The sequence below is a fragment of the Fukomys damarensis genome, unplaced genomic scaffold (genome assembly GCF_012274545.1).
Source record: "Fukomys damarensis isolate Sample0158 unplaced genomic scaffold, DMR_v1.0_HiC HiC_scaffold_24, whole genome shotgun sequence".
Classification (NCBI taxonomy): domain Eukaryota; kingdom Metazoa; phylum Chordata; class Mammalia; order Rodentia; family Bathyergidae; genus Fukomys; species Fukomys damarensis.
In genome coordinates, this window is record NW_022900936.1 from 64,932,442 (window position 1) to 64,959,733 (window position 27,292).

Consider the following 27,292-nt stretch of genomic DNA (forward strand, 5'->3'; position numbering starts at 1 on the left):
CAGACATAGAAGATAGGATTGCAATTACTGACCAGGAAAAGAAAAATTTCTTAAAAATAGTAAGGGATCATGGGAAATCAATCCAGCAGCTACTGGACAATGCAAAGAATAATATAACAATGATTAGAGTCAATGAAGAAACAGATGAGATTGCAGACAATATTAAAAAAGTGTTCACAGGAGTAATGTCAGAAAACTATGAAAAAAATATAATTATGTATTATAATATATATATATATATATATATACATACACATAGGCATGTAATAGTTAAAGATTCCAGAAGCCCAACAGCAGACCAAAATTCTACAAGTAGTTACAGAAAAGAAACATCACATACAAAGGAAAGCCCATCAGAATCACAGCAGACTTCTCAACACAAGCCCTGAAGGCAAGAAGAGCTTGGAGAGATATATGTCTAGCCCTAAAGGAAAAAAACCTGCAACTCAGACTGATGTACCCTGCAAAATTCATTCAAAACTGATGGAGAAGAAATAAGGTGCTTTCATGACAAAGAGCACCTGAGGAACTTCATGAATGCCAAATCAACCCTCCAAAAAATTTTAAACAATATCCTAGGAATTTTCCTAGGAAAAGACAATGACAACAACAGCTCCAGCAAGCCCAGCAGAATGAATCCATCAGGCATGACAAGAAATTAAATGCCAAGAGGAAAATCTAATGAAAAGAAAAAGTCATGAACAGGATAAATCAATACATATAAGTTATAACCATCAATGTTAATGGTCTCAATTCACCAATCAAAAGAAATAGACTGGCAGAATAGGTCAAGAAGAAAGATGCAAACAATGCTGCATACAAAAAGCACTTAATTCAAAAAGAAACTCATAGACTGAAAGTTAAAATTGCAAGACAATATACCATGCAAGAGGAACCCCCCCAAAAGGGGGGGTAGTTATCCTCTTTGCAGATCAAGTGGATTTCTAAACAACTCTAATCAAGAGAGACAAGGATGCTATGTCATTGTAAAGGGAACATTCCAAGAGGAAGAGTTGACAATCATAAATATTTATGCACCAAACATTAGTGCGCCCAACTATATAAAACAAATATGAATTGATATGAAAAATCAAATAAGTGCTAATACAATAGAAGTGGGAGACCTCAATACCCCACTATCACAAAGAGATAAATGAACTAGATAAAAAATACTAAAATTCAGAATCTTCAACCAGTGGACTTAACAGATGTTTACAGAATGTTCCACCCCACAAAATCAAAATGCACATTTTTTTCAGCTACACATGGGTCATTCTCCAAAATAGACTGCATACTTACTCATAAAACATTTCTAAGTGCAAAGGAATTGAAGTGATCCCCTGGATATTATCAGATTATAGTGCAGTGAAGTGGGACATCAATAGCAAAAGAAACCACATGAATTTCATAAACACCTGGAAATTGAACAACACACTTTTGAATAACCAATGAGTCACAGAGGAAATTCAGACAGTTTCTACAATTAAATGACAATGATAATACAACATATTGGAATCTATGAGCCACAATGAAAGCAGTCTGAAGAGGGAAATTTCTAGAAGTGAATACTCATATTAGGAAAACAGAGCAAGCTCGTGTAAGCAACCAGATGCTGAACCTCAAACTTCTAGCAAAAGAAGAGCAGGGAAAGACCAAAGCTCATACAAGGAAGGAAATTATAAAGATCAGAGCAGAAATCAATGCATTCAAGTGTAAGAGAATGATACAAAACATCAAACCAAATTTGGTTCTTTGAAAGAGTAAACAAAATTGACAAGCCCTTAGCTAACCTTATAAAAAAAAAGGGGGGGGAAAGAAAGGCCCAAATCCTTGTAATTAGGAATGAAAAGGATGGAAATTAAAATGGACTCAGCAGAAATCCAGATCACCAGTACTTCAAGAACCTCTATGTCACCAGGCATGGTGGCGCACGCCTATAATCCCAGCATTTGGGAGGCTGAGGCGGAGACGAGCCTGGGCTACAAAGTGAGTTCCAGGTCAGTCTCAACTACACAATGAGACCCTGACTAAAAAACAAAACAAAACAAACAAAAAAAGCAAGAGCCTATATGTCAAATTGATGGAAAATACAGAAGAAATGGACAGATTCCTAGATTTATATGAATTACCAAAGTTGAACAAAGATGACCTAAAAATTCTAAACAACCCAATATCAATCAATGAAATTGAAAATGTATTTTAAAGCTTACCAACTAAGAAAAGCCCAGGCCCTGATGGCTTCACTGCTGAATTCTATGAGACATTGACAAAGGAAGTACTGTCACTAGTGTTTAAGCTCTTCAATTAAATTGAAAGGGAAGTAGTACTCCCAAATACATTACTGGAAACAGTCATCACCTTGATCCCCAAAGCAGGGAAAGATCCAACTGAAAATGCAAACTATAGGTGAATCTCACCAATAAACATAGATGCAAAAATTCTTAATAAAATACTGGGAAATAGAATGCAGAATATCATCAAGAAGATCATACACCCTGACCAAATGGGATTCATTCCAGGGATGCACAGATGATTCCACATATGCAAATCAATGAATATAATACACTATATTAACAGGTCCAAGGACAAAAAGCATATGATCGCCTCAACAAATGCAGAAAAAGCATTTAACAAAATCCAAAATGCATTTATGATAGAAACCCTCCCAAAAATTGGAACAGTCTCTACCTCAATCTGATAAAATCCAACTATGAAAAACCAACAGCCAATGTCATACTAAATGGTCAAAAACTGAAATCCTTCACACTACAATCAGGAACAAGACAAGGATGTCCACTATCACCACTTCTGTTCAATAAAGTGTTGGAAACATTAGCCATAGACGTTAACCAAGAGAAAGCAAAGAAGTCAAATTGTCATTATTTACAGATGACATGATACTCTATATAGGGGACCCCAAAAAGTCCATGAAAAGTCTTCTAGACTTAATTACCAAATTCAGTAAATAGCTGGACAAAAATCAATAGCTTTCCCTGTGAACAACGTACTCACCAACAGAGAAATGGGGCAAACAATTCCTTTCACAATAGCATCCAAATATTGAAATACTGAGGAATCAACCTAAGAAAAGAAATCAAATACCTGTACACTGAAAACTATAGCACTCTGAACAAAGAGACTGATGAGGATACCAGAAAATGGAGAAACATCCCTTGCTCCTGGGTAGGAAGGGTAGGAAGGGTCAACACAGTGAAAAGGATCATATTTTCAAAACTGCTACGTAGATTCAGTGCAATCCCAATTGAAATTCCAGCAGCAGATTTCACAGACCTTGAAAAAATAATCCAAAAACACATTTGGAACAAGATGAGACCTAGAATAGCAAAAGTAATTCCAGGCAATAAAGACAAAGCAGGGGATATCACAATCCCCAAAACTGAAACTATACTATGCAGCTACTGTGATTAAAAACAGCATGGTACTGGCAAAGAAACAGACCTGGGGATCAGTGGAGCAGATTAGAAGATGTAGAAACAACTCCAGACACACTCAGCCACCTTATTTTCCACAAAGTAGCTAAATACACTCACTGGAGGAAAGATAGCCTCTTTAATAAATGGTGCTGGAAAAACTGGGTTTCAACTTGCCAAAGATGAAAACTACACCCATATCTCTCACCATGCACTAAACTAAACAAAATGGATTAAAGATATAAATATTAAAACAGAAACACTAAACCAGCTGGAAGAGAGGTTAGGTAGAACTCTTGAAGACATTGGTGTAGAAAACACTTTATGAACAAAATCTCAGTTGCCCGTGAGCTAGCACAAACAATCAACAAGTAGGATGTCTTCTAATTAAAAAGCTTTTGCACAGCAAGAAAAACTACCAACAGTGTGAAGAGACACCCCAGGATGTGGAAAAATCTTTTCACCAGCTCTTCCTCAGACAAAGCTATTCCACTATCTAGAATATATAAAGAACTTTAAAAAAATCAGACCTCCCAAATTTAAAGACCCAATCCAAAAATGAGAATCTGATATGAACGTTTCTCAGAGGAGTAGAAATAGCACATAAACATATGAAAAATGTTCAACATCACTGGACAGTCCAGAGATGTAAATGAAAGCAACACTGAGATTCCCCCTCACCCCAGAAAGAACAGCTGCTATCATGAAGTCAACCAATAACCAATGCTGGTGGGCTGTGGAGAAAAAGGAATCCTCCATTCCTGGTGGGACTGTAGTCTGGTGCAACCATTGTGGAAATCCCATTTGACCCAGCCATTCTCCTGCTGTATCTTACCCAAAGAATTAAAAAGAATCATACTACAGTGATGTATGTACACCCATGTTTATAACAGCACAATTTGTAACAGCGAAAACTTGGAAGCAGCCCAGGTGCCATCCACTGGAGACTGGATAAAGAAAATGTGTGTGAGTGTGTGTGTGTGTGTGTGTGTGTAATATTGAGTACTACTCAGCCATAAAACATTAGAAATTAGGGCTAGGGATTTTGCTTAGTGGTTTTGCCACCTGCCTGACAAGCACAAGGACCCAAGTTCGATCCCAGGTACCAAAAAAATAAATTTCTAAACAATGACAAATTAGAAACATTTATAGCTAAATGGATGCATATTGAAGTGATACTCTTAATTGAAATATATAGAACACACATGTAAATACTGAAGTTTTTCTAGTGTGAGAAACTGAAAGTGTAAATAAAAAGCAAAAGGTATAATAGATAATGTAAAATAGGACAAAAAGGGGCAAAGGGAAGGGGTAGGGGAAAAGAAAGAAGGGGATGGTATTAATATGAAAAAATGGAAACAAAATCTTTGTAAATAGGGAGGAATGGAGGGGTTTAAGGGAGGGAAGGGGAATGGGGAAGAAAATAAGAATCAAGATAGGTTATGTAAAGGTGCAAATTTCCAATGATGGTTGTCATTGTATACCTAAAATGTATCAATAATATTAATTTTAAAAATTAAATGTATTAAGGAGATATGTACAGGTGGTATAGAAGTTTTGAGAAAATTACCAAAAGTCTTTAACTTCAGAGCTGCCTTCACAGAAGAAATCATCTTTGAGCTATTCTTTTTTTCTCTCTCTCTGATTGAGTTTATTGGTACATTTTAGGTATACAGTACAGTTACATTCATTACTGGGATCCTGTACCTTCACATGAAAGGTCTTGGTTCTCAGTTTTTCCCCTTGTCCCTGCCCTCCCTTCACTCCCTCTTATCCTCCCCATTTACAAACACTTTATTTCCATTTTTTCATTTTCTCATATTTTTTTCTTTTCCCTTATTACCTTTCCCCTACCCTTCCCACTTTCCCTACACCTTTAGCCTAAAGGATAAGCAGAGCTTTACTTGATGGACAGCTGAGACAAAGGAATAATTCATGCATAAATAAGCCCATCATTAACATTGTTAATGAAGTACCCTAATTGATCCTACCAACTAGTCACTCTTTTTCCTTCCCCCAGTTACACAATTGAATATGATATCTGAGAATGAGTCTAATTTTCAGGTGGGAAAGTAGTCTCCAAGAAGCTAAAAAATAGGTATTAAACTGAATGAGGAGGGACTGGGAATTCAAACACAGGACCAGATTTGAGAATCAGAATAGAAAGTAAAAGGTGATTTTTCTATCAGAGAGGATAGTTGGGAATGGAAAAACACCTGTCATGGTAGTCATTATTCTGTTATATGAATCTGGGCTCAGTGACTGGGACTATTTTGCCTTTATTTTAACAAAATCTTATCACTTCCATTTTGAGATAATTAACACTATATACATATTAAGAGCCTACTAAAAACAGAATGGAACTTGTTAAAAAGATACATTAGGGCAAAATTTGTTATAATGGCATGAATTTGTTCCTATTGTTAAGATTATTAAAGAGAGTTCTACCTAGCTTATCTTCCAACCAGTTTAGTGTTTCTGTTTTAATATTTAGATCTTTAATCCACTTGGATTTTAGTGCATGGTGAAAGATATGGGTCTAGTTTTAATCTTTGGCAAGTTGAAATCCAGTTTTTCCAACATCATTTTTTAAAGAGGCTATCTTTCCTCCAGTGAGGATGGTTGGCTCCTTTTTCATAAACTCAAATTATTAAAATCTAATTGACTTTGTCTAATCTTTTTATTTTGTCTAGTCTTGACGCTATTATTTTGTTAGAGTTATAATATTTTTGCTTGCTCATAGGTTAGCATACCAAATTATAGTTAGTAATGTATATCCTTTATGTTTAGGCAAAATCCACTTGCTAACTAGGGATAACTTGTGGATTAAAAATAAGCATTAAATTTTTTATGGTTGAAGTGAAATCAGAAGATAAGTAGTATTTCATGACACATATTTTAGTTTAAATTATATTTGTTTTATAAAATTTAATGTAAAATGCATTATAAATCTTATTCAAGCTGAAACATCAGCATGCTATTTGACAGATAAGAAAATTACCCTGCAGCCTCATGAAGGGATATTTTTTCCAGTTGTACAAATACATAGTAACAGTTCAGATGTTTGTGAGCCATGTTATTCTGGTTTTAAAGTGAGTATTATTTCTGCTTTGTCATCTTGCACCTTTATTTTCATATAGAATGCCTAGTTATGAAGAAAAACACTCATTAGAAGGAATTAATTGATTCTATTTAAGTCAATAAAGTATTGACAGAAAAGATTTCTAGCATGATTTTCCCTAATGCTTTTCTTTCTATAACATGCATTCTAATTAAATATTTTATAAGCTGCCCACTATAGTATTTTAATATTAATAGGGAAGTCTTTTATTAAATTATAGTTTACTTATTTATACTTTTTCTAGATATCTTGATTTATAATAAAATAAGTTTATTTTCAAATATCTTACATTTTCAGAATGTTTAATCTACACAACTCAGCATCCTGATATTCCAAAATTAATGTAATTAATTCACCTACCATAAGCATAGTAGTTTCCTTGATTATATCATATATAATAGAATTTTCTGTTCTAATTTCAAAAAAGTTCAGTTGATCAGCTTTTAACCTTTTATTATTTATAATATGATTTTAGACATAATTCTACTTAGATATGTCTTAGATTACTTTTTGGTTCCTTCCAAATTAAAAATAAATTAGCCTGATATGGTAGTACACACCTCTAATGCTAGCACTCGGGAGGCTGAGACAAAGGATCTCCACAAGTTCAAGGCCAGCCTGGGCTCCATAGTCAGTTCAAGGCCAACCTGAACTACCATAGTAAGATCCTTTCTCAAAAAAAAAAAAAAAAAAAAATCCATAGCATGTGTTTTAAAAACTATGTAAATATTCACTTTTTTACTGTCTTGTTTTTTTTCTCTTTGTTTAAATATTTACTACTGAATAGCAATCCAACTAGCATTGGAATATTACTCTGCTTCCATACATGCTCAATAAATGTAATGTTCATCAAAATAATAATTATATCATAAAACATACTATTCCCCCCACTCCTCTTTAATTTTACATAATTAACAACTACCTTTTTCCTTTTTCTGTTGTTTCAGTCAAAGGATCAAGAAAGTTAAGTCTGCCAACAGATCTTAAGGCTGATCTTGGTACGGTAGGCAAAAGCCAACGATTTTCAGTTTTCTTACATTCATTTGGCTGAACATTTTTACCAACCAGTCCATGAATAACACAAGTTTCGTAGATGGTAGTATTTAACACTTTTCCAAAAATCTCTTTCTTAAAAATCACCATACAGTTCTGTTGGCAGCATTCAACATTATTTGTTAATAATCATTTTACAAAATTTTGTTTTATAAATCATAAACCAAGGTATGTAATATTTATTTTCTTGTCATGAAAATGTTTTAAAACATTCTCTATCACACATTTAAACTTTTTGTGACTCTAATCACATAAATGACCATACTTTTCTGGAGTTATTCTCTGAATTGTATTTTGCTATTTTCATGTACATTTTGAGCACAGATAGTTTATGAAAATTTGGATATATATGAAAGATAAAATAGTCACATTCTTATCACTTTAATAAAAGAAATTTTTCACTTAAGAGAATCACAACAGAACTTTAATTTCTGATGATATTATCAATGCTTCACCTTTTAGTAGTTATTTTTAATGTTAATGAACAAAAACATAAAAGATGTATATCTCAGTGGAATAACCTGTAACATTCGTACCTGTATGCATTGAATAATGTTTAAATCAGGTTAAACATATTTATCTCCTCAAACATTTATCATTTCTTTGTGGTGAAAACTTTCCATGTCATTTCTTCTACTGTCTTGAAATGTATAGTACATAATTGTTATCTACACTGTGCAATAGACTTCTTGCTTTCATCTAACAGTAATTTAGTACCTATTGATCAACATTTCCTCATTCCTTCCCCCCTCTATTTCATTTTTAACACTGATTTCCTACAAATATGAAGAAAAAGTCATAAGGCTTTTTCAAAAAGATAAAAGTCTATATATGTGAACTCTTCCTGTATAAAACCTTAGCATAAAATGCACCCTAAGTTTCTTGCAACATGCTTTAGGAAGGTTATTTTATAGTAGTCTGTCATCCATTAGTGAAAAAGGAAGAAATGTAGGAGGGTATTACAGTGGGCCAAATGAGAGACTAAATTAGAATAACAATGAGAATCAAAGGAAGGCAGGATTTCCAAGGGAGATTTATAGCTGATAGTTTGGGGCTTGGAGGTAGGGGAACAGGCCAGAAAAGGAATTGGCAATAAGAGGTAGGTATTCAGGGATGGCTACAGAACGTTGAATATGTTGAATGGTCAGTAGTTCTCATGGAGACTACCTGGTTTGAAAAAGCAAGGAAAATGAGTTAGAGTTGTCAGAGGAACATCAATGTTAAATATACAGTGAACAATTATAAATGTCAAGCCAATAGCACTAGGTAAGATTCATCTATATAAGGTATTAGCAAGTATGTAAATGAGTTGCTTACTTGAAGATGAAAGAAATGGCACACTGGATATCTCTGGATGCTAACCTAGTTTCATTGCAGCAACCCTTATCTGGAGTAACAGTGTAACATTAAGAGTACAATAATAGTAGCAACAGTAAAATACGTATATATTTAATACATTTAGAGCCTTAATTTTTTGTCATTTTATGAAGAAATTGCTAGGCTGATTGGTAAGAAATTGCTTTATAACTAGAATTTTTACAGGTAGTGAAAAATTATCTTATATTCACATTTTTAACAAAAATGCAATATTTCTCATTTCTAGAAAACAGAATTTTGAATTTAAAATCCAAAAATTTAATTAAAAGATTTGTGCCTCAAATGTACATAATCTAGGGGTTGGTACTTTGAATTATTAACATACTAAGATATACGCATAATCAACTACTGTATATGAAATGAAGGACCCCAAAAGCTCTCAAAGAAAATCTGCAGGGTGAACTCTAGCCAACAAAAAGATACAGGAAGAGGCCACTATGAAAGGTCAAGTAGTGATTATTTAATTCATTTCATTGTAGAACTAATTTAATAATGGTGATAAATACGATTATAAAATAGAATATGCTGAAAAATCTTGACAATATAAAAATAATAGTATTTGAAAATAAGATGTGGGAAGTAAAGAGATTAAGGTAGCCAACAAAAGAATTAATACTTCAGTGAACTTTAGTGGCTAGCTGGTGGTGAATTGACAGCAAAGTGAAGTAGAAAAAGGATTATATTAATTGTACCTTTCATAACCCTGATGATCCTGAAAACTAGTTGTGACATTACTTTTGTGAAATGGTTCCCTATATAAAACAAAATTGGCTATGGATAGTGGAGTATGGATCATTGTGTCTCATTTATGAAAACTACCAGTGAGTATGAAGCTAATTAAAAAGTTAATTCATCCCATGGTTCTCAGTTTGGATCAGTATCCCAACAATGTGTTGTTGACAGACCTTTGATGTCAAATGCAGGGTATTTATAAATACATTAAAGAAGAGGAAAAGCTAGCATGCCGGGGAAAGCAAGATGCTTTTGTATAAGCTGATCACAGTTTAGTGGCACTAGAGACTGGTTCCCAGTTTCTTCCTCTTCATGTCCGTTGCTGATGCCTCAAATAGTATACAAATTCCAACTTTAAAAATAGTCATTTTGAGTGTGTCATTTGTTTCATACAAGAATAGCATTCCTATGCCTATTGGCTATGACTGTTGCCCAGTGCTATTTAACTATTATAACGGTGGGTATTGACCCTAATCTCCAAAGTAGACATTCTAAAACAGATAATCAAGCCCAGCATGTCATCAATGGTATACTTTCATGACATAGACAAAGGGGCCGCAAACAAGGACAGCAAGCAGACTGGAGAAGTCACACCAGAATAACATCCTATTTAGGAGGTAGCCGAGCAAGATTATCAAAATTCTCCACTACGAGAATCAATGGAGCCCTGACTGTTTGAGATGTCCTAAGTCCAGGGCCTTCAAATAATAAAGCTGATTGTACTTTTGTGATCTAGCATGACGAATTACAACTTACTATAGCTCTGTTACTTTCATGATATTAAGGAAAGCTAACAAGTTAATACTGAATATATAATCTGTGCAAATATAATTTCTATGTTTTCCATTTAAATACATTTGGTGAAAATGTTAGATTTTAAAAGCAGCAGTCTTTTTTAATTTTTTTGCTTGGTTTTTTTGTTTTTTATAGGGTCTTGCTATGTACTTCAGGCTAGACTTTGAACTCACTATGTAGCCTAGACTAGCCTTGAACTCGTGGCAATCCTCCTGCCTCAACCTCCCTAATACTGAGATTATGGTGTGTGCCACCATGCCCAGCCCAGCAGTTTGTTTTAAAATGTTTACTTATTTATTTTTGTTGTTTTATTTCATTCTTGCACAAAGCTTCACTGTAAGCAGTTTATTATGGAAATTTGTTACACTAAATTGTAGAATAAAATTATATCCTAGAAAATTAAGTAGAAATATTGTTTTTAATGTTAAAACTAAGATAAAGTGTTTCCCTCATGTCAATAAGCATAAGTAAAATAATTAATTTTTATAAGAAAGAAGGCTTCCCACATTTATTGCAAAATAAAACTGAACAAGAGAAACATCTAAAGAAAAAAGTAATTCAAAGAGCAGTAGGAAAATAGACAAATACTAGGAAAAATAGGAGTTGTGATATTAATATAATTCAAGGCTACATTAAATGAGAAAGGTGCTTATATTTTATAGTGATGAAGTATATAATCCACAATGAAATTCATAAATTTTACTGTACTAAGTAGGATTAGAAATTCTAATATGACTAACAAGATTTGGTCCAGGGATTTAGCTCAGTGGTTCTGTTGCCTGCCTTGCAAGCACAAGGACCCAAGTTTGATCCCTGGTCCAAAAAAAAAAGACTAACAACATTAACAGTTACACTTTCAAAACCATCAGAAATATATGAAAATAATAAATAGAAATGCAATAATAAAAATGAGAGATATTTATATAATTTAATGATAAGAAACTAAAAAGACCAAGAGAGGCAAAGAAACAGAATTGACATGAAAAATTTAGCTTTATGCCTTGCAAATGTAATTTTCAATTGTCCACTGAAATTTTATAAAAATTAAGCATATAGTAAAACCTCAAGGAAAACTTCAGTTCTAAAAATTAGAATATATCCATATTCTCTTATCACAAATAAATGATATAAGAAATTAATAATAAAAAATAGAAAAAGAAAACAACCACTGCTGCCTGTAAGATTGTAAACTCACAAATAACTGATATACCTTGTTACTGATGTACTGCATCAATAGCTAGTTTTCTTTTATCCCCAATATAATCATTAAGCAGTAATAACCATAAAAACTAGTATAGTGACATAGGAGCTAGTGGAAGCAACTGTAAAACATTTTACCTACAGCAAAGAGCATAAGAGAGCAAGATAAAATCAAAATTCCAGACTGCATGAAGCAATCTAATGCTAAGAAACACTATAAAACATTGAATACTATAGCATCACTTCATTCCATGGAAAATTAGTTTTATTTAAAAACCTAACAACTTCTCTTTTTTCCATCTTCTTTCCCTCCCCTTCCTACCCCTTAACTGGGGAAGTAAGGGGATGATGAAAACAGAGTTTTTGCAAATGAGAAGGGCACCAAGAGTTGGAAGGAGCAGGGAAGGAAGAATAGGGGAAGAAAAAAAGTTAAGATGTATTATGTTCATGTACCAATTCACCCTGATAAATGTAATCATTATATACTGCAAATATGTTCTAATAAAAAAACTAAACAAGACTTTAAGACTTTAGAACTTGAAGAGAGTAGTGAAATAACTTTAAATTTTTAAGAAGGCCACATTGTGAAGCAAAAGCAAGCAGAACTTTAAAACACCAGTTAGGGATCTTGGAAAACAATGAATGGAGAATATAAAGAATATGAATTACTAAAAAGATCATATAAAATTTTGAGCTAAGATAGCTGAAATGAAAGATTTATTAGAAGGGTTCTACAGATTTGAGCAGTCAGAAGAAAGAATCAGCAAACCCAAAGATACAATTGAAATGAAAAATTAACAATCTAAGGTTTCTATAGCATACCATCAAAGATAGAAGCACAAATTATAGGAACACTAGATGGAGAGGAGTGACAGACAAAAGTAAAGAGTACTGTAATAAATAATGGCTTTACATTTTCTAAACTGAAGGAAAAAAGAAAAAGATTGAAAGAACTCTTAAGTATGATAAACATCATGAGAGCCACACTGGCATACATTTCCTCAACTTAATAAAAGGAGTTTATGAAAAATCCACATGCTATTCAATTTTGGGAGACTAAAAACTTTCTTAAAGTCTAGAAAAAGTCACACTTGCCTGTTTTACAATTTCTATTCAGTATTGCACTGAAAGTTCTAACCGTAACAAATAGGCAAGAAAGAGAAAAAGCATCCAAGTTAGAAAAGGAGAAAAACTATATTCATTGTTAACGTGATACTGTGTAGCAAATTTTAAAGAATCTATAAAGGAATGATTAGCGGTAATAAATTTAGTAGTTTTGGGGCATAGAATCACACAAAAATCAGTTGCATTTCCATACTTGAACAATGAAAATCTTGAAAAATATTTAAAATAATTATATTTATAACACATCAAAAAAATTACAAAATTTAACAATAAATTCAACCAGGAGATGTAAGACCTATATACTAAAACTATTAAGCAAAGAAATTAAAGATGACCTACATAAGTTAAAGGTCATCATTTATTCATAGATTAGAAGGATATTCTTAGAATGACAATATCTAAGTAATCTCCAGATTCAACACAATCACTATTGAAACACCAATGGGACGGATAGGGGATGAAAGAAGAATTAAGAGTTTTATGTAAATGTACTACCTTCCCATGATAAATGTAATCATTATGTACTTCAAACCTATACTAACAAAAATATTTTTAAAACACCAGTGAATTTATTTACTGAAATAGAAAAAAAATTCTTCAGATTCATATGGATTTGCAAGGTGCCCTGAATAGTCAAAACAGTACGGAAAATAAGAAATCAGAGGGTTACATTTCTGAATTTTCAAAAACTGTTACATAGACTAATCAGTATGGTAAAGTCTGGGGATTTAGCTCAAGTGGGTCCACATCTGCCTGGCAAGTGCAAAGTCCTGAGCTTGATCCCTGGTGCCAGGAAAAACAAAAAAATAAGCAGTATGGTATTGGCATAAAGACAGCTATATAGATTAATGGAATAGAATTGAGAGTCCAGAGATAAAGCTATGCATTATTATGTTCAACTGCTTGACTTTCAATAGTTTGTAAAATAATTGGGAGAAAAACAGTCTCTCTAACAAGTGTTACTGAGCTAAAATATACAAGCAAAACAATATAGATGGATCAGCACCTTGTTCCACATAGAGAAATGAGTCAGTGACCTAAATTTAAGAGTTAAAGTTATAAAACTCCTAGAAGAAAATACAGGGGAAAGTTTTTTATGACCCATTTCTATCAGATATGGTTTGCAAATATTTTGCCATTCTGTAGGTTACCTTTTCATCTTTTATTATTACATTTTCTGTACAGAAGCCTTTTGTTTTAATGCAATTGCATCTGTTGATTTTTGCTTTTCTTAGCTGTGCCTTTGCTGTCGTATCCAAAATTATATTGCTAAGGTCAATGTAAAGGAATTTTCTCCTCTTTTCTTCTGGGAGTTTTATGGTTTCATGTGTTACATTTAATTCTTTAATACATTTCAAGTTAATGTTCCTGAGTGGTATGAGTCTAATTTTATTCTTTTGCATATGGACACCCATATGCGTGATTACCATAAGTTTCATAGCATCATTTATTTTATTCTTAGAGTATAGTCAGAGATTGGTAGGCAATGTAAGTGTAGGTTTATATCTGGGATCCCTAATTTTACTCTGTTCATCTATGTACCTTTTTTATGGAGTATCATATTCTTTTTAATTGCTATTGTTTTTTAACAACTTTATTGAACTAAAATTTCCATACCATATGATTTGTAAACATACATTGTAGATTCAATAGATTTTAGGACATTGACAGAGTTGTACAACTATAACCGCTCTCAAATTTAGGTCATTTTTGTTATCCTAAATCAAAACTCTCCTGGTTATTGTCTTCCAAACCTTGCCCCTAGCTCTAGGCAACCACAGAGCCACTCTCTATCTTCAGACATTTTCTTATCCTGGGCATTTACCTTTCTCATTTTACCTTAGACCATAAAGATCTTAAAATATTCAAAGAAATGTAAATTCTACAAAGTGAGCCTTCAAACAAAATTGAAGTGAACCCAGAGATTGACTACAGAAACAGACTTAGAATATAATGACCTTTTTCTTTCTTTTTTTCCTCTCTCCTCTTTCCTATTAAATTTTTCATATAAGAGAAACCATATGATATTCAAGCTTATGTGTCTGATTTATTTCAGTTAACATTATGTATCCATCTTCCTATATCCATTTCACTACAAAGGTGCATCCATTTTCCTGCTCATGCCTTAAGTCTATTTTTCTGAATGGCGGAGTAGTACTCTATTGTGTACAGGTGCCACATTTTCTGTATCCATTCACCTGTTCAGGGGCATATAGGCTAATCCCAAGATTTGGCTACTCTAAATTGTGCTGCTATAAACATAGGTACACATATATTACCATGATATAATAGTTTTAAAATTTTTGGGAAGATACCCAAAAAGAAATATATGGGTCAGCCGGGCATGGTGGCTCACAACTGCAATCCCAGCACTCAAGAGGCTGAGCAGGAGAATCTCTGTGTTTTTGAGACCAGTCTGAGCTACATAGTGAGTTCCAGGTCAGTCTCAACTACATAGTGAGACCCTAAAAAAAAAAAAAAAAAAAAAAAAAAGTAGGCCAAGTGGAATTTCTATTTTGAGTATTGCTATTGTTCTACAATATAATTTGAAATAAAGAAATATAAAACCTCTAGCCTTTTTTCTTCACCAAGGTTGATTTAGCCATTTCTGGCCTTCTGGGGTTCCATAATTTGAGAATTATTTTCATTACCTTTTTAAAAAATGTTTTTTGAATTTTGATAGGGATTACATTTAACCTGTTGCTTGTCAGACTTAATATTTTATATATGTATATGCTCTCACATTGGGTGCATATATATTTATAAGTATTATATCCACTTGATGACTTGACCTATTTACCTTTATATATGGCCTTTTTGTCTTTTGTGGAAGGATTTTTTTTTACCTTAAGTCTATTTTTCTGATATAAACACTATAGTTACCCCTGCTCTATTTTGTTTACCATTTGCTTGTAATACCTCTTCAGGCTGAGTATCCTTAAAATGAATCTCTTGAATGTAGCATATAGTCCCACTTTTTTTTCTCATTGAGTTTATTGGTACATTTTAGGTATACAGTAAAGTTACATTCATCATTGGGATCTTGTACCTTTACATGACAGGTCTTTGTTCTCATTTATTCCCCTTGTCCCTGCCCTCCCTTCACCCTCTCCTCCCTTCCCTATTTACAAATATTTTATTTCCATTTTTTCATTTTCTCATTTTTTTTCTTTTCCCTTATTTCTTTTCCCCTACCCTTCCCACTTCCCCTACACCTTTAGCCCTTTTCTTCCTATTTCACATTGTCAATTATACCATTAGGCTCTTATGTACAATTATAGTTTTTCATACCAGAGTAACTATTCGGTTTTTAGACATGTGTGACTTACTTATTTCACTTAAGAGTATATCCTCAAAATGTATCCATTTTCCTATGAATGACTCTAATTTCTCATTCTTTATGGCAGAGTAGTATTTTTTTTAATCCATTCAGCCACTCTGTGCCTCATGATTGGAGAATTTAGTTCATTCACATTTAAGGTAATTATTAATGAGTAATAATTTATTGTTGCCATTTTGCTCATAGTTTTCTGTTTTGTAGTTTCCCTTGTTCCTGTCTTCCACTCCTGATTCCTTTGTGATTTGATCATTAATGTGATGATATGCTTCCATACCTATTTCTTCATGGTTGGTGTTTCTGTTATAGACTGTTTTTTATGATTACCATGAGTTTACAATAAAATATATTGTAGTTATATCTATTTTAAGCTGATAAAATGTGATTTTTGTATTAATCAGAATTCCAGACACTGGGACATAATATCTTACACACAAGTTAAAGGAGAAGAGGCTTATTTTAGCCCAGTTTCAGTAAGGTCAGTCCATGGTCAACTGGATCCAACACAGAAATGGCATGGTGAAAGTGCCTGGTGGGAAAGACCAACTCACAGTACTTCAGGAAGCAGGGAGAAAAGAGAGGAGCTGGAGTGGGAGATATAACCTCCAAAGGCATGCTGGTGACTTGCCTCTTCCTACTGGTTACCACCTGCTAACAGTATCTTGAGCTATGAACTCACCATGGGATGAAGTGACTCATGATGAGTACAGTGCCCCTGTGATCCAGTCACCTTCCAAAGTACTCACCTCTGAATACAAGAGTCTCGGGAGACATTTTAGCTCTAAATTACAAAAACTTTGTTTACACACAAAAATCTATGATTTTGCTTCTCCCTCTAACATTTTGGGTTATTAATGTTAAAATTTGCATCTTTTCATATTGTGTTAAATTATTATAGCTATAATTATTTTGATAGATTTCTTTTAACTTTTATACTAAAATGAAAAATGACTTACATACCACTATTAAAGCACTCCAATATTCTGAATTTGACTACTTACTTTACTGGTGAGTTTTATACATTCATATTTTTCAGAAACTGATTAATATCCTTTTGTTTCAAATTGGAGAGTCTCTTTACCATCCTTTTTTTTTGGTACTGGAACCGAACTGGGGCTCTTGTGCTTGCAGGGCAAGCGGCGAAGCCACTAAGAGAAATCCCTGGCCCTCTTTACCATTCTTATAAGGCAGGTCTAGCACCTATGAACTCTAGGAAAGTCATTCATTTCTGAAGTAACTTTGCTAGTTAAAACATTCTTGGTTGGCAGAGATTGTTGTCATTTATTTCATAGCTTTTAGTATATCTTGCTCTTTGCTGATCTCCAAGTTTTCTTAGAAATCCTCTCTCTGACATGACTGTTAATAGTTTGTGTCTTTGAGACACATGAAGTTCTTTGAGATTAATAGGTCTAGATGTTAATTTCCTCTCCAGTTTGATATTTTCTGTAAAATATAATACGTTTAATTAAATAACCTTGCTGCCTCTTCTTTGATATTTTTGGAAATCCCTAAATGTATATATTGATAGTCTTGGTGGTGTTCCATCCAGATGTCCTGTAAAATTTCTATGCTCTCTTTCATTCTGTTTTCTTTTTATTCTTCTGATAGAGTAATTTTAAATTCTTAGTCATCAGATGTGCTATTTCTTTCTTTTAACTTGGTAGAGTATGCTATTGATGTTAAATTATTCAGGTCAGTCATTGTATTGCAGACAGCTAAATTAGTTAGAAAATGTCATAAGGCAGTTGAGCAGGGCTGGGCCTTCAGCATAGAAAACAATTGGGACACATTTATTAAAAGTTAACATTAAAAAGAGAAATTAGCCAGGCATGGTGGTGCATGCCTGTAATCCCACCGCTCAAAAGGGAAGCTGAGGCAAGAGGATTGCCACGAGTTCAAGTTCAAGGCCAGCCTGGACCACATAGCAAGACCCTATCAGAGAGAGGCGTGGGGGAAAAGGAGGGGGAGAAGGAGAGGGAGAGAACAGAGAGGAGAGAGAGAGAGAAACTACTGTACCCACATATTTCCCTAGGGATGAATAGCAGTAATTGATACTCTAAATAGACATCAGTCATCTTAACTGGAGACCAAAACATCTCTCACTAGCCCATTCCTTCTGTAAAAATCCATGTATGCTTGCAATGTAACTAGCTTCCCTATTTGATATCCATTTAATCAATATTATCTGGGCAACTATTCTTGTAATCTTATTGGTTGGTCATAATTTTGTGCCACTCCATGCCCACCTTGTGATTTTCCATTGTATCTTGTGGTTTTGTCCCACTTTGTACCCACCTTACTTCATGGCTTTGCCCCATTAATCACCTTTGAGTAGTAAGAGGAGTAGACAACCCACTCTCTGGTCCCCTTCTGTCTCTCTTAGAATTTATCTTTTTCTCAATAAAATTCTTTGTACTTTTTGTAGAGGCACGGCCATGCTCAACAACTAGGCCTCACACTGAGAGAGGTCTGACAGGAGATTTTATTCAGGAATGCAGGTGAGGGAGATAGGAGAGAGGGAAGGGAGAAGAATAAAGAGAGGAAGGTCATTTTATTGATTTTGTCCTGGGCTATTGCTGATATATGAGGAGTGGGCTACTTTTAACCTATCACAGGCCAGGTTGTCCTTTATGGGTTCAGTTCTGCAGAAACTCAGGTTTAACTCCTCCAGATGCTGTAGCCTTTGGGGGAGGGATACTAAAAATAAGAGCATGAGGTCATTTTAAGAGCCAAGAAGCACCAGGAAAATGCAGCCTATGATGGCAGCATCAGGTCCCTAACACTCCTAACCTCCATTGTTCCTAGACTTCATTCTTCAATTTTAGAGAACACGAACTTGGTGTTTTAGATGTCTAACAGGTTGAGTTATAGTATTTCCCTTGTTTGGATTATTTTGCTTATTTGGATTACATGGTACCCTGTATCAATGGTACTCTTCATCTCTAGAATTTATTTTGGCTTTGTTTTTAATTTTTAAGATGATAAAAGATATAACATTGTTTATGATCTTAACCATATTAAGTATATCCTTCCTTGATATTAAATACATTTGATAATATAGTTCAACAATCACCACTGTACATCTTCAAACTCATTTCATCTTGTAAAACTGAAGTTCTATATCTATAGACAATAACTCCCATACATCCCTTTCCCAAATCCCTGTCAAACACCAGTCTACTTTCTATCTCCATGGTTTTCATTGTTCCAGGTATCTTTTATAAGTGTAATCATATGGTACTTAACTTTTTCTGGATGGCTTATTTCAGTTCCCATAATGTCCTCATAAATTAGTAATGTAACATGCAAAGTTTATTTTCTTTTAAGATTGAATAGTACCTCATTTTGTATATGCTACATTCTGCTTATCTGTCTGTCAATGGAAACTTTGGGTGATTCTGTGTTCTTGCTGTTGTAAATGATGTTATTATTACTATGGTTACACAAACATGTCTTCAAGACCCTGCTCTTAGGGCTTAGTATAAATCTCAGTCCATTTTTGATGACTAACAGCGTATTACAAATTGAGTAAGTTTTAAAGAGAAGAGGCTTATTTGAGCTTGCAGTTCTGATTAAAGGTCTAAAGGCCATGCATAGTGAGGCCCTTTCTGCTGGCAGAGTCCTGAGGTAACCTGGGTCATCACATGGTGAAAGAGAAAGGGAGTGTATGTGTATGCAACCTCTGATTCTTCTCTTCTTAAAAAAGCCAGCATAAATCATAGCAATAGCCAAAAGTGAAATTGTTAAATCATATGATAATTATATTTTTAATTTTTTAGAGACTACCCTACTGATCTCCACAGTGGCTAAACTATTTTACATTCTCATCATTTAGCTCAGTGCTGCTGTACCTGCCTCACAAGCACAAGATCCTGAGTTAGATCCCCAGTGACCGCCCCCAAATACACGACTTCAATTTATTTTCATCCTATCAGGTCTAATATGGTTTCTCATTATAGTTTTGGTTTGCCTTTTCCTGACTACTGATGTTAAACATTTTTTCATTTTCTTCTTAGCCGTTTGTATATCTTCTTAGGAAAATATCTATTAAATTCTTTGCCCATTTTTAAATTGGAGTTTTTTGTTAGAGTTTTTGAGTTTTCTGTATGTTCTGGAATAGCAAATATTTTCTCCCATTTTATGGGATGCAAATTTAGAGTACATTCTGATGCACAATTTTTAAAATATCCATGTGTTATGGAAGGAATTAGCAAGTGACACATAGAGAGGCAGTAGAATGGAAGTAAAATAACAAAAGTTTACTCCATCAATGTGTAAGACCTAGGGCCTTACTACCTCTCCGAAGAGCTCAAAATTACTGCTCTGAAGATCTCCATAGTCAGGAGATTCATCCAGGAAGGAGCACACCGGACAAGTTGGAAAGGAAACAGACCTTTATTTGTTTGGCCAGGCGGCACTCATGCAGCCAAGTAGCTCAGAGAGGCGTCAGCTCCTGAGGATAGGCAGGGTGGGGGTCTATACTCAAAGCAGTAGGCAGGGGGCAAAGGTTAATGGTCTGCTAATCTATGCTGGTGATCGCAGTCAGAACTCAGCAATCAAACCTTTATGGTGAAGGGATGCTTCCAGAATATTCAGAGGTTTTCAAAACATCTGTTCTGGGCAGACAAGGAGTGAAACAATCTTATCTATTCACCCAAAATTACTAAACATTCATCCCTTAACTCAACTCACCGTTAATCGCAGTTGGGGCTAGGAATTTAAGATTACAAAATTATGCAGTCCCACAAATGGGGTCAATTACACCTACTGGCAGTGCCCTGATCGACCAAGTACTGGGCTACAACTCCTTCTTTTATAGGGTTTTACAGCCTTGATCTCATTCAGGTAGTTACATTTCATTTTAACAGTTCACATTGCTGATATTCAAAACCTGGTGGCAAGACAGTTGAATTTCAACCTGGTTGTAGCACTTTTTGTTAGGGGAGGTTTCCTTTAAAATTCATTTAGTTATCTATTCTAGCCCAGGGGATGGGGGTGTGTCTGGTCAACAAATTTAACAATGGTTCTTTTCATTACAGAACTTTTGAGGGATACTAGATGCCTCAGGTGCCTGTTGATTTTGAACTAAATAAAGCAAATGGTAGAAGTTATTTTACCTTGTGACATTTTGGAGATTTTTTCCTATTAAAGTGTTCTCTATCATGGAGTCTAGTTTATCTTCCTAAAAATTATTTAGCCTGTGCCTCAAATCCATTCTCTTAGTTACTTTCTCATTGCTGGAATGAAATACCAGATACCCACAAGATAAAGGAGGAAAGTTTTATTTTAATTCATAGTTTGTAGAAGCTTCAGTCCATTGTTGGCTGGCTCCAAGGCAGGGCAGCACAGCAGAGGCGCATGACAGAGGAGAAACAGTTCATGGCAGGGTAGGCAGAAAGCAACAGCATTGATCTCTTTTCAGATTCTATTCAGGCTACAAGCCTATTGGTTGGTGCCACTTATACCCCATATAGGTCTCTGTCTTAAATAAATTCAGTCATCCCCACCCAGAACTATGCTAATCCAGTCAGTGGGCTGATCCACTCACTGTGCTATCTGGTATCCTATACCAATGATCCAGATACAACCAAAGCCCCAGCTGTTTGTGCAGCTGGAGTTTGTGCTCTAAATATAAGCCATACCATCCAGTTCCAAGAATTTTTACTTTTGCTGTTTTTAATAGCTTTATAGTTGTAAGTTTTTACTCCACTTTTATTCCTATGTATGGTTTTAGGTAAGAATGCAGCTGCACTCTTTTGTATATTTTGTAGATTTTATTGTACAAGTGTTATACTTCTTTGGTTAAATTAATTTCTAAGTTTCTTATTCTAAGTACAAATGACGTTGTATTTCTAATTTACTTAGCTGAGTCTTTGTGTAAAGAAATGCAACTGATTTTTGTGTATTTGTATCCTGCTACTTTGCTAAAATTAACAGCTTTTTGTGGAATCTATGAGTTTCACATATGCTTTTACTAGTACTAAGAAAATTTCTTTCTATTCCTAACTCATTGAATGCTTTTTTTTCACATTGAGTTTATGGGTACATTTTAGGTATACAGTATAGTTACATTCATCATTGGGATCTTGTACCTTTACACGACAGGTCTTGGTTCTTGTTTTTTTTCCCCTTATCCCTGCCCTCCCTTCACCCCCTCCTCCCTTCCCTATTTTCAAATACTTTATTTCCATTTTTACAGTTTCTCATTTTTTCCCATTGAATGCTTTTATTATGGAAGAGTATGAGTTTTGTCAGATGTATCTGTTGAGATGATCATGTGGGTTTTTTTCTCTTCATACTGTTAATGTGATATAATAATCAATTTTCTTATGTGAAACCATCTTTATATTCCAAGAATAAACCGCATTTGGTCATACTATATAATCCCTCAATATATTGCTGACTTCTACTGAATACTCTTTTGTTAGGTGTTTTTGCATCAGTGTTCTTGAAGAATATTGCTCTACAGTTTTCTTGTAGTATGTTTTTATGGCTTTGGTATCCATGTAATGCTGGCCTTATAGAATGAATTATAAAATGTTCAGTCTTTGTTAATCTGTAGAAAAGGGTGAGAAATATTGGTATTAGTTCTTTCAATAGTTAGTAGAATCTATGAATAAAACAGTTAGATACAGGACTTTATTAAGAGATTTATTGATTACTGATTTGGTCTCCTTCTTAGTTGTATATCACATTGTCAATTTCTTCATAAGTTAGACCTGTTAGGTTTTGTGTTTTTTAGAAATTTTGCCATTTTATCTGGGTTATTGAATTTGTTGGCATACAAATGTTCTTTGTACTGCATTATAATTCTTTTTTCATCTGTAGCATTGATAATGTACTTATTTTCATTTTCAATTTTAGTAATTTTATTTTCTCTTGCTCTATTTGTTTTTTTGATTTTTCAAAAAAACTTTTGTTTTTATTGAGTTTTTTTCTATTATATGTTTTATTCATCCGTGTTTTAGTGTTTTTTTCTTTCCTCCCTCTGCTAGTTTTGAGTTTAGTTTTATCTTCTTTATGCAGTTTCAGTTGAATGAGAAAGTTGTTGAGTTTATATCTTTCTTCTTCTTTTGCATTTATGAGAAATTTTATAGCTTGCATAAACAAAAAACTATAAAAATTTAAGCCATGATGAATATATAAATATTACAAACTGGCCACTGTTGGACAAGTGGTGAAAATAAAATTCAAAAAACATAAAACCTTCATAATTCACTATCTCTTCAGTCAGAAAGATTTCTAGGTAAATTCGTAGGTAATAGAATTTCTGGTTAATAACTAAATAGCTGAGCTGAAGGTTCTATCTCAAAGTTAAAAACAAATGAGAAGAAGTTGGGCTAGCTTGCTTTAGAGCTGTTAGTAAGGTATAATTTATGGTGACATTAACTACATTATGTCAAGATTATAGAGTGTATACTCATTTTAAAAAGTGACCACATACTGTGAACCACCATAACAAGAATCCACATAGGTAAAAACTCCTAAGAAAAGTTTATCTTTCCTAAATTCTTCAAATTTTAGTGAAAGAAATTAGTTTGAAGAACTTCAGCTTTCAATTTTATCTTTCAACTGTCACTTGAAAACTTTAGCTTCAGTTAAAAATTTAATTTATATTTATTGACAGTAGACTACCATAATAGGCCCATTGTATATACATTAAATTTTGTTTATTTATGATTGAAAGCTTAAGTGTGGTTTAGTAGGCTGTTAAAGTAACAATTTCTAAAAGCTCTTATGGTGGTGTTTTGGTTTGGGTTTTTTTTTAGTACTAGGTTAAACCCAGAGCCATGCACTTGCTAGACAAGTACACTACCACTGAGCTACATCCCTAGTTCTACCCAAAGACTTTTAAGATCAGCATTTCTAGAGTATTCCAACATATTCTTTTTATCCACATTTGTAAATATCTCAAGGTTATATGTACCTATTTAGGAATATTTTCAAATCAGTTTCATGGTACATAAATTTGTAAACTTTACAAATAACCAAGTAGGTAGAGAAATGGCCAGTCTGGTATAAGCAAACTGCCCTTCTTACTATTGCTACTTCAAATTGGTGAATGACAAGTAATTAATTGTATTATGTTACTATTATTCCTTGTACAATATTTAACAGCTCTTGATAGTTAAATGTATATCTGTTTCCTAGCTCCTCAACTCCTAACTCTGGCATGCATTAAGGGCTGAATGAATGATAGAAGCAGGACTCCATGTGAATAATTGGGCATTGCATTAATTTATTCCATAACTAGTGTTAACTTTATGATCAAAGTTTATTTAATTTTAATAAATATTGAAAAAGAATACAAGATTAAGTGACTTGCATTAAAAAATGGAAACCCACATTAATATTAGTAAATACTTCTCCATAAAATAGTCTCAGTGAACTCAAGAAGTGCTTCTTTGATGCTCATTTTATTACATGCTGAATGAACCACCTTTACTGGAAATTAACAGATATATTCAATGTAAAGCTTAAATTGTAAGGAATAATATGAGAAAATGTAAGGGGGAAGTCTTCATCTTAATCTGAAATTATAGGACTACTAGCTCCAGTTAGCTTTATTTACTTTTTTCCTTTTACAAATGCACAAATAACAGACAATCTTGCTAATTTAACTCTCTTTTAAGGATCGTTTTAAAAACATTGGGCTGAGGGTGTAGGTCAGGAGTGAAAGCCTGCTAACATGGCCTGGGTTTGATCCCCAGCGCTACCACCCAAAAAAGAAAAGCTAAAGCACTACTTCAACTTCAGATCTGACTTTTACTAAGCATAGCTTAAGAATGAAAAAAACATTTTTTTCTTTTCTGGATAAGTTAATAATTTAAAATATAAATAACTGTTTTAAGTTCCACCAAATAAGGAATGTGAAGGCTCCTGGTACACAATAAAAATTAGCTTTCAAATTTTGATAGTCATTTCATTCTGTGGTGGAACAGAGCCTGAATTTTGTTTGCCTTCTGTAATTACTCCATAGTCTTCTTCTGTTTCAAATTAAGATTCACAAAATTAAGATTCACAAAAGTGGATACCACTATTTCTGATTGATCTGTCTAAATAGTGGAATTAGCTTGTGTCTTACTTTGCTGGAATTGTCTTTCTACTTCAGACATTCTGTCTTCCCCTCTCCCTGCCCTCCCCGCTCCTTTTTCTTCATCATCTGATAATACTCATTCATCAATGGTATTGTGGTATTATGGGTGCTGTTGCCGAAAACAGATGCATTTTTCTTTCCAAGAAAGCCACACAGTGAAAGGATTGACATGGCAGCCAGGAGCATATAGGGCACCAGGTAAGTTTTGTTGGATCAATAGTAGGCAAAAATCTTTATTTTATAAGCGCTTAACTTCATCTTAATCTGTTTTGTATTCGTCCATTGTTTTGGTGCTAACAAAGTGGATGACTCTCTTTGGGACTTTCTGCTTTTTTCCTATAAGTTCTATATCCCCCCCCCATTAAGTTTATTGGTACATATAAGGCAAACAATATAATTACATTCATCATTGAAATCTTGTACCTTTACATGATGTATCTTGGTTCTTATTTTTTCCCCTTTCCCCTGTCCTCCCTTCACCTCCTTCACCCTTCCCTATTTACAAAGACTTTGTTTCCATTTTTTCCTTTTTTCATATTTTTTCTTTTCCCTTCTTTCTCCTACCCTTCCCACTTCCCCTTCTCCTTTAGCCATTTTCAAAGGCTTTCTCATTACTCATCCGAGGCACCAAGACCCTAAACACATGTCCACTATGTTGGCCTGAAGCCAACATGGCATCTGCTCCTTCCACGCAGCCAGTGGGCTCCAGCTCCACATCGTTCCTGCCATCAGGCTGCTAGGGAGACAGGGAGATGACCAGTAAGCCTAATTCCATCCTCTGCCTCCCTGCCCAGTGGCCTTCAGAGCAGCTATACAGGAAGAGGGTCTTCTTTTTAAATAAGCATTTATAGCTACAAATCCCCCCCTTACTGCTGTTATTGTGTTCTATAAGTTTTTATATGTTATGTTTTTGTTTTTATTCACCTCTGTGTGATTTTATTTCTGATTTCTAGGATAATCCATTGTTTGATAATATATTATTGCTTGTGTCCAGCTGTCCCCCCAAAGCCTCATGCAACCATAGGTGGGGCTTTTTCAGAGATGGCTGGATGTAGAGTGTGTAAGACTGGGATTGATTCATGGTACAATGCTAGGCTCAAGGGTACTAAGATTAAGGGTGTTAGTGCTACCCACCCTAAGTAGCCTGGATAAGATAAAAAGGGATAGAAAGACAGTGTTAAGGTCCCTTGTTAGTTTTGCTCCCTTTTGCTTGCCCTGAGCTATTGCTTCTCTGTGATGCCCCTCTGCCATGCTGCTCTGCCAGGGAGTCAGCCAACTATTGACTGAAACCTCTACAAACTGTGAGCTGAATAAAACTTTCCCCCTCTAACTTTTGGTGTCAGAAATTTTTTCTCAGCAACAAGAAAAGTAAAAAAGAATATGTTGCTTAATTTCCAAAAATCTGTGTTTCTTAAATTCTATTTTAATTTTGGTTTTTTTAATTAGTACATGTTTGACATAAAAATCACATTCATCAGGAGGAATTTGTACCTGTACAAAATATATCTTAATTCTCTTTTTGTTCTCCCTTCCCTCCAACCCTTCTTCCCCTCCCTATTTCCAAAAGCTTTGTTTCCATTTTTCCTTCCATTCTTCTTCTTTCCTTTCCTCCTCCGTCTACTCTGTTCCCCTTCCCATCAGAACAAGTTCTTCCTACTTTCCAATATCTATCCTCCATTTTGCTCTTTATTTACTCGTTAGCTTTCTCACACAAGAGAAATGCAATATTTAAACTTCTCTGCTTGATTTATTTTATTTAAAATTAGCTCAGTGATGTTGCCGCCTGTCTCACAAAAGATCCAAAAATAAATAAATAAATACAATTATGATCTCAAGATGCATCCATTTACATAAAAATTCCTCAAGTTTATCCTTCTTTTTTTTTTTAATTTTATTGAGTTTATTGGTACATTTTGGGGATACCGTACAGTTACATTCATTGTTGGGATAATGTACCTCTACATGGCAAGTCTTGATTCTCATTTTTTCCCCTTACTTCTGCCCTCCCTTCACCCCCTCCACCC

General features: G+C 34.2%; 1 protein-coding gene and 1 pseudogene across 7 annotated transcripts in view; one reads left to right on the forward strand and one right to left on the reverse strand.

Annotated features, from left to right (window-relative positions):
* Stxbp5l (syntaxin binding protein 5 like) overlaps nt 1-27,292 on the forward strand; it is a 391,696-nt gene that overhangs the window by 322,753 nt on the left and 41,651 nt on the right. For 5 of the 7 annotated variants that reach the window (XR_781365.3, XM_033768099.1, XM_010630004.2 and 2 more), the window contains one exon: nt 7,500-7,550. The exons of the other annotated variants lie outside the window; for them this stretch is intronic. Coding sequence is in view for 4 of the 5 variants with exons in the window: in XM_033768099.1 (XP_033623990.1) it covers nt 7,500-7,550 (51 nt within the window). In the remaining variant the exon portion in view is untranslated. The remainder of the gene's footprint in view (nt 1-7,499; nt 7,551-27,292) is intronic. 7 annotated transcript variants of the gene reach the window in all.
* On the reverse strand, nt 25,141-26,125 carry LOC104866284 (annotated as a pseudogene).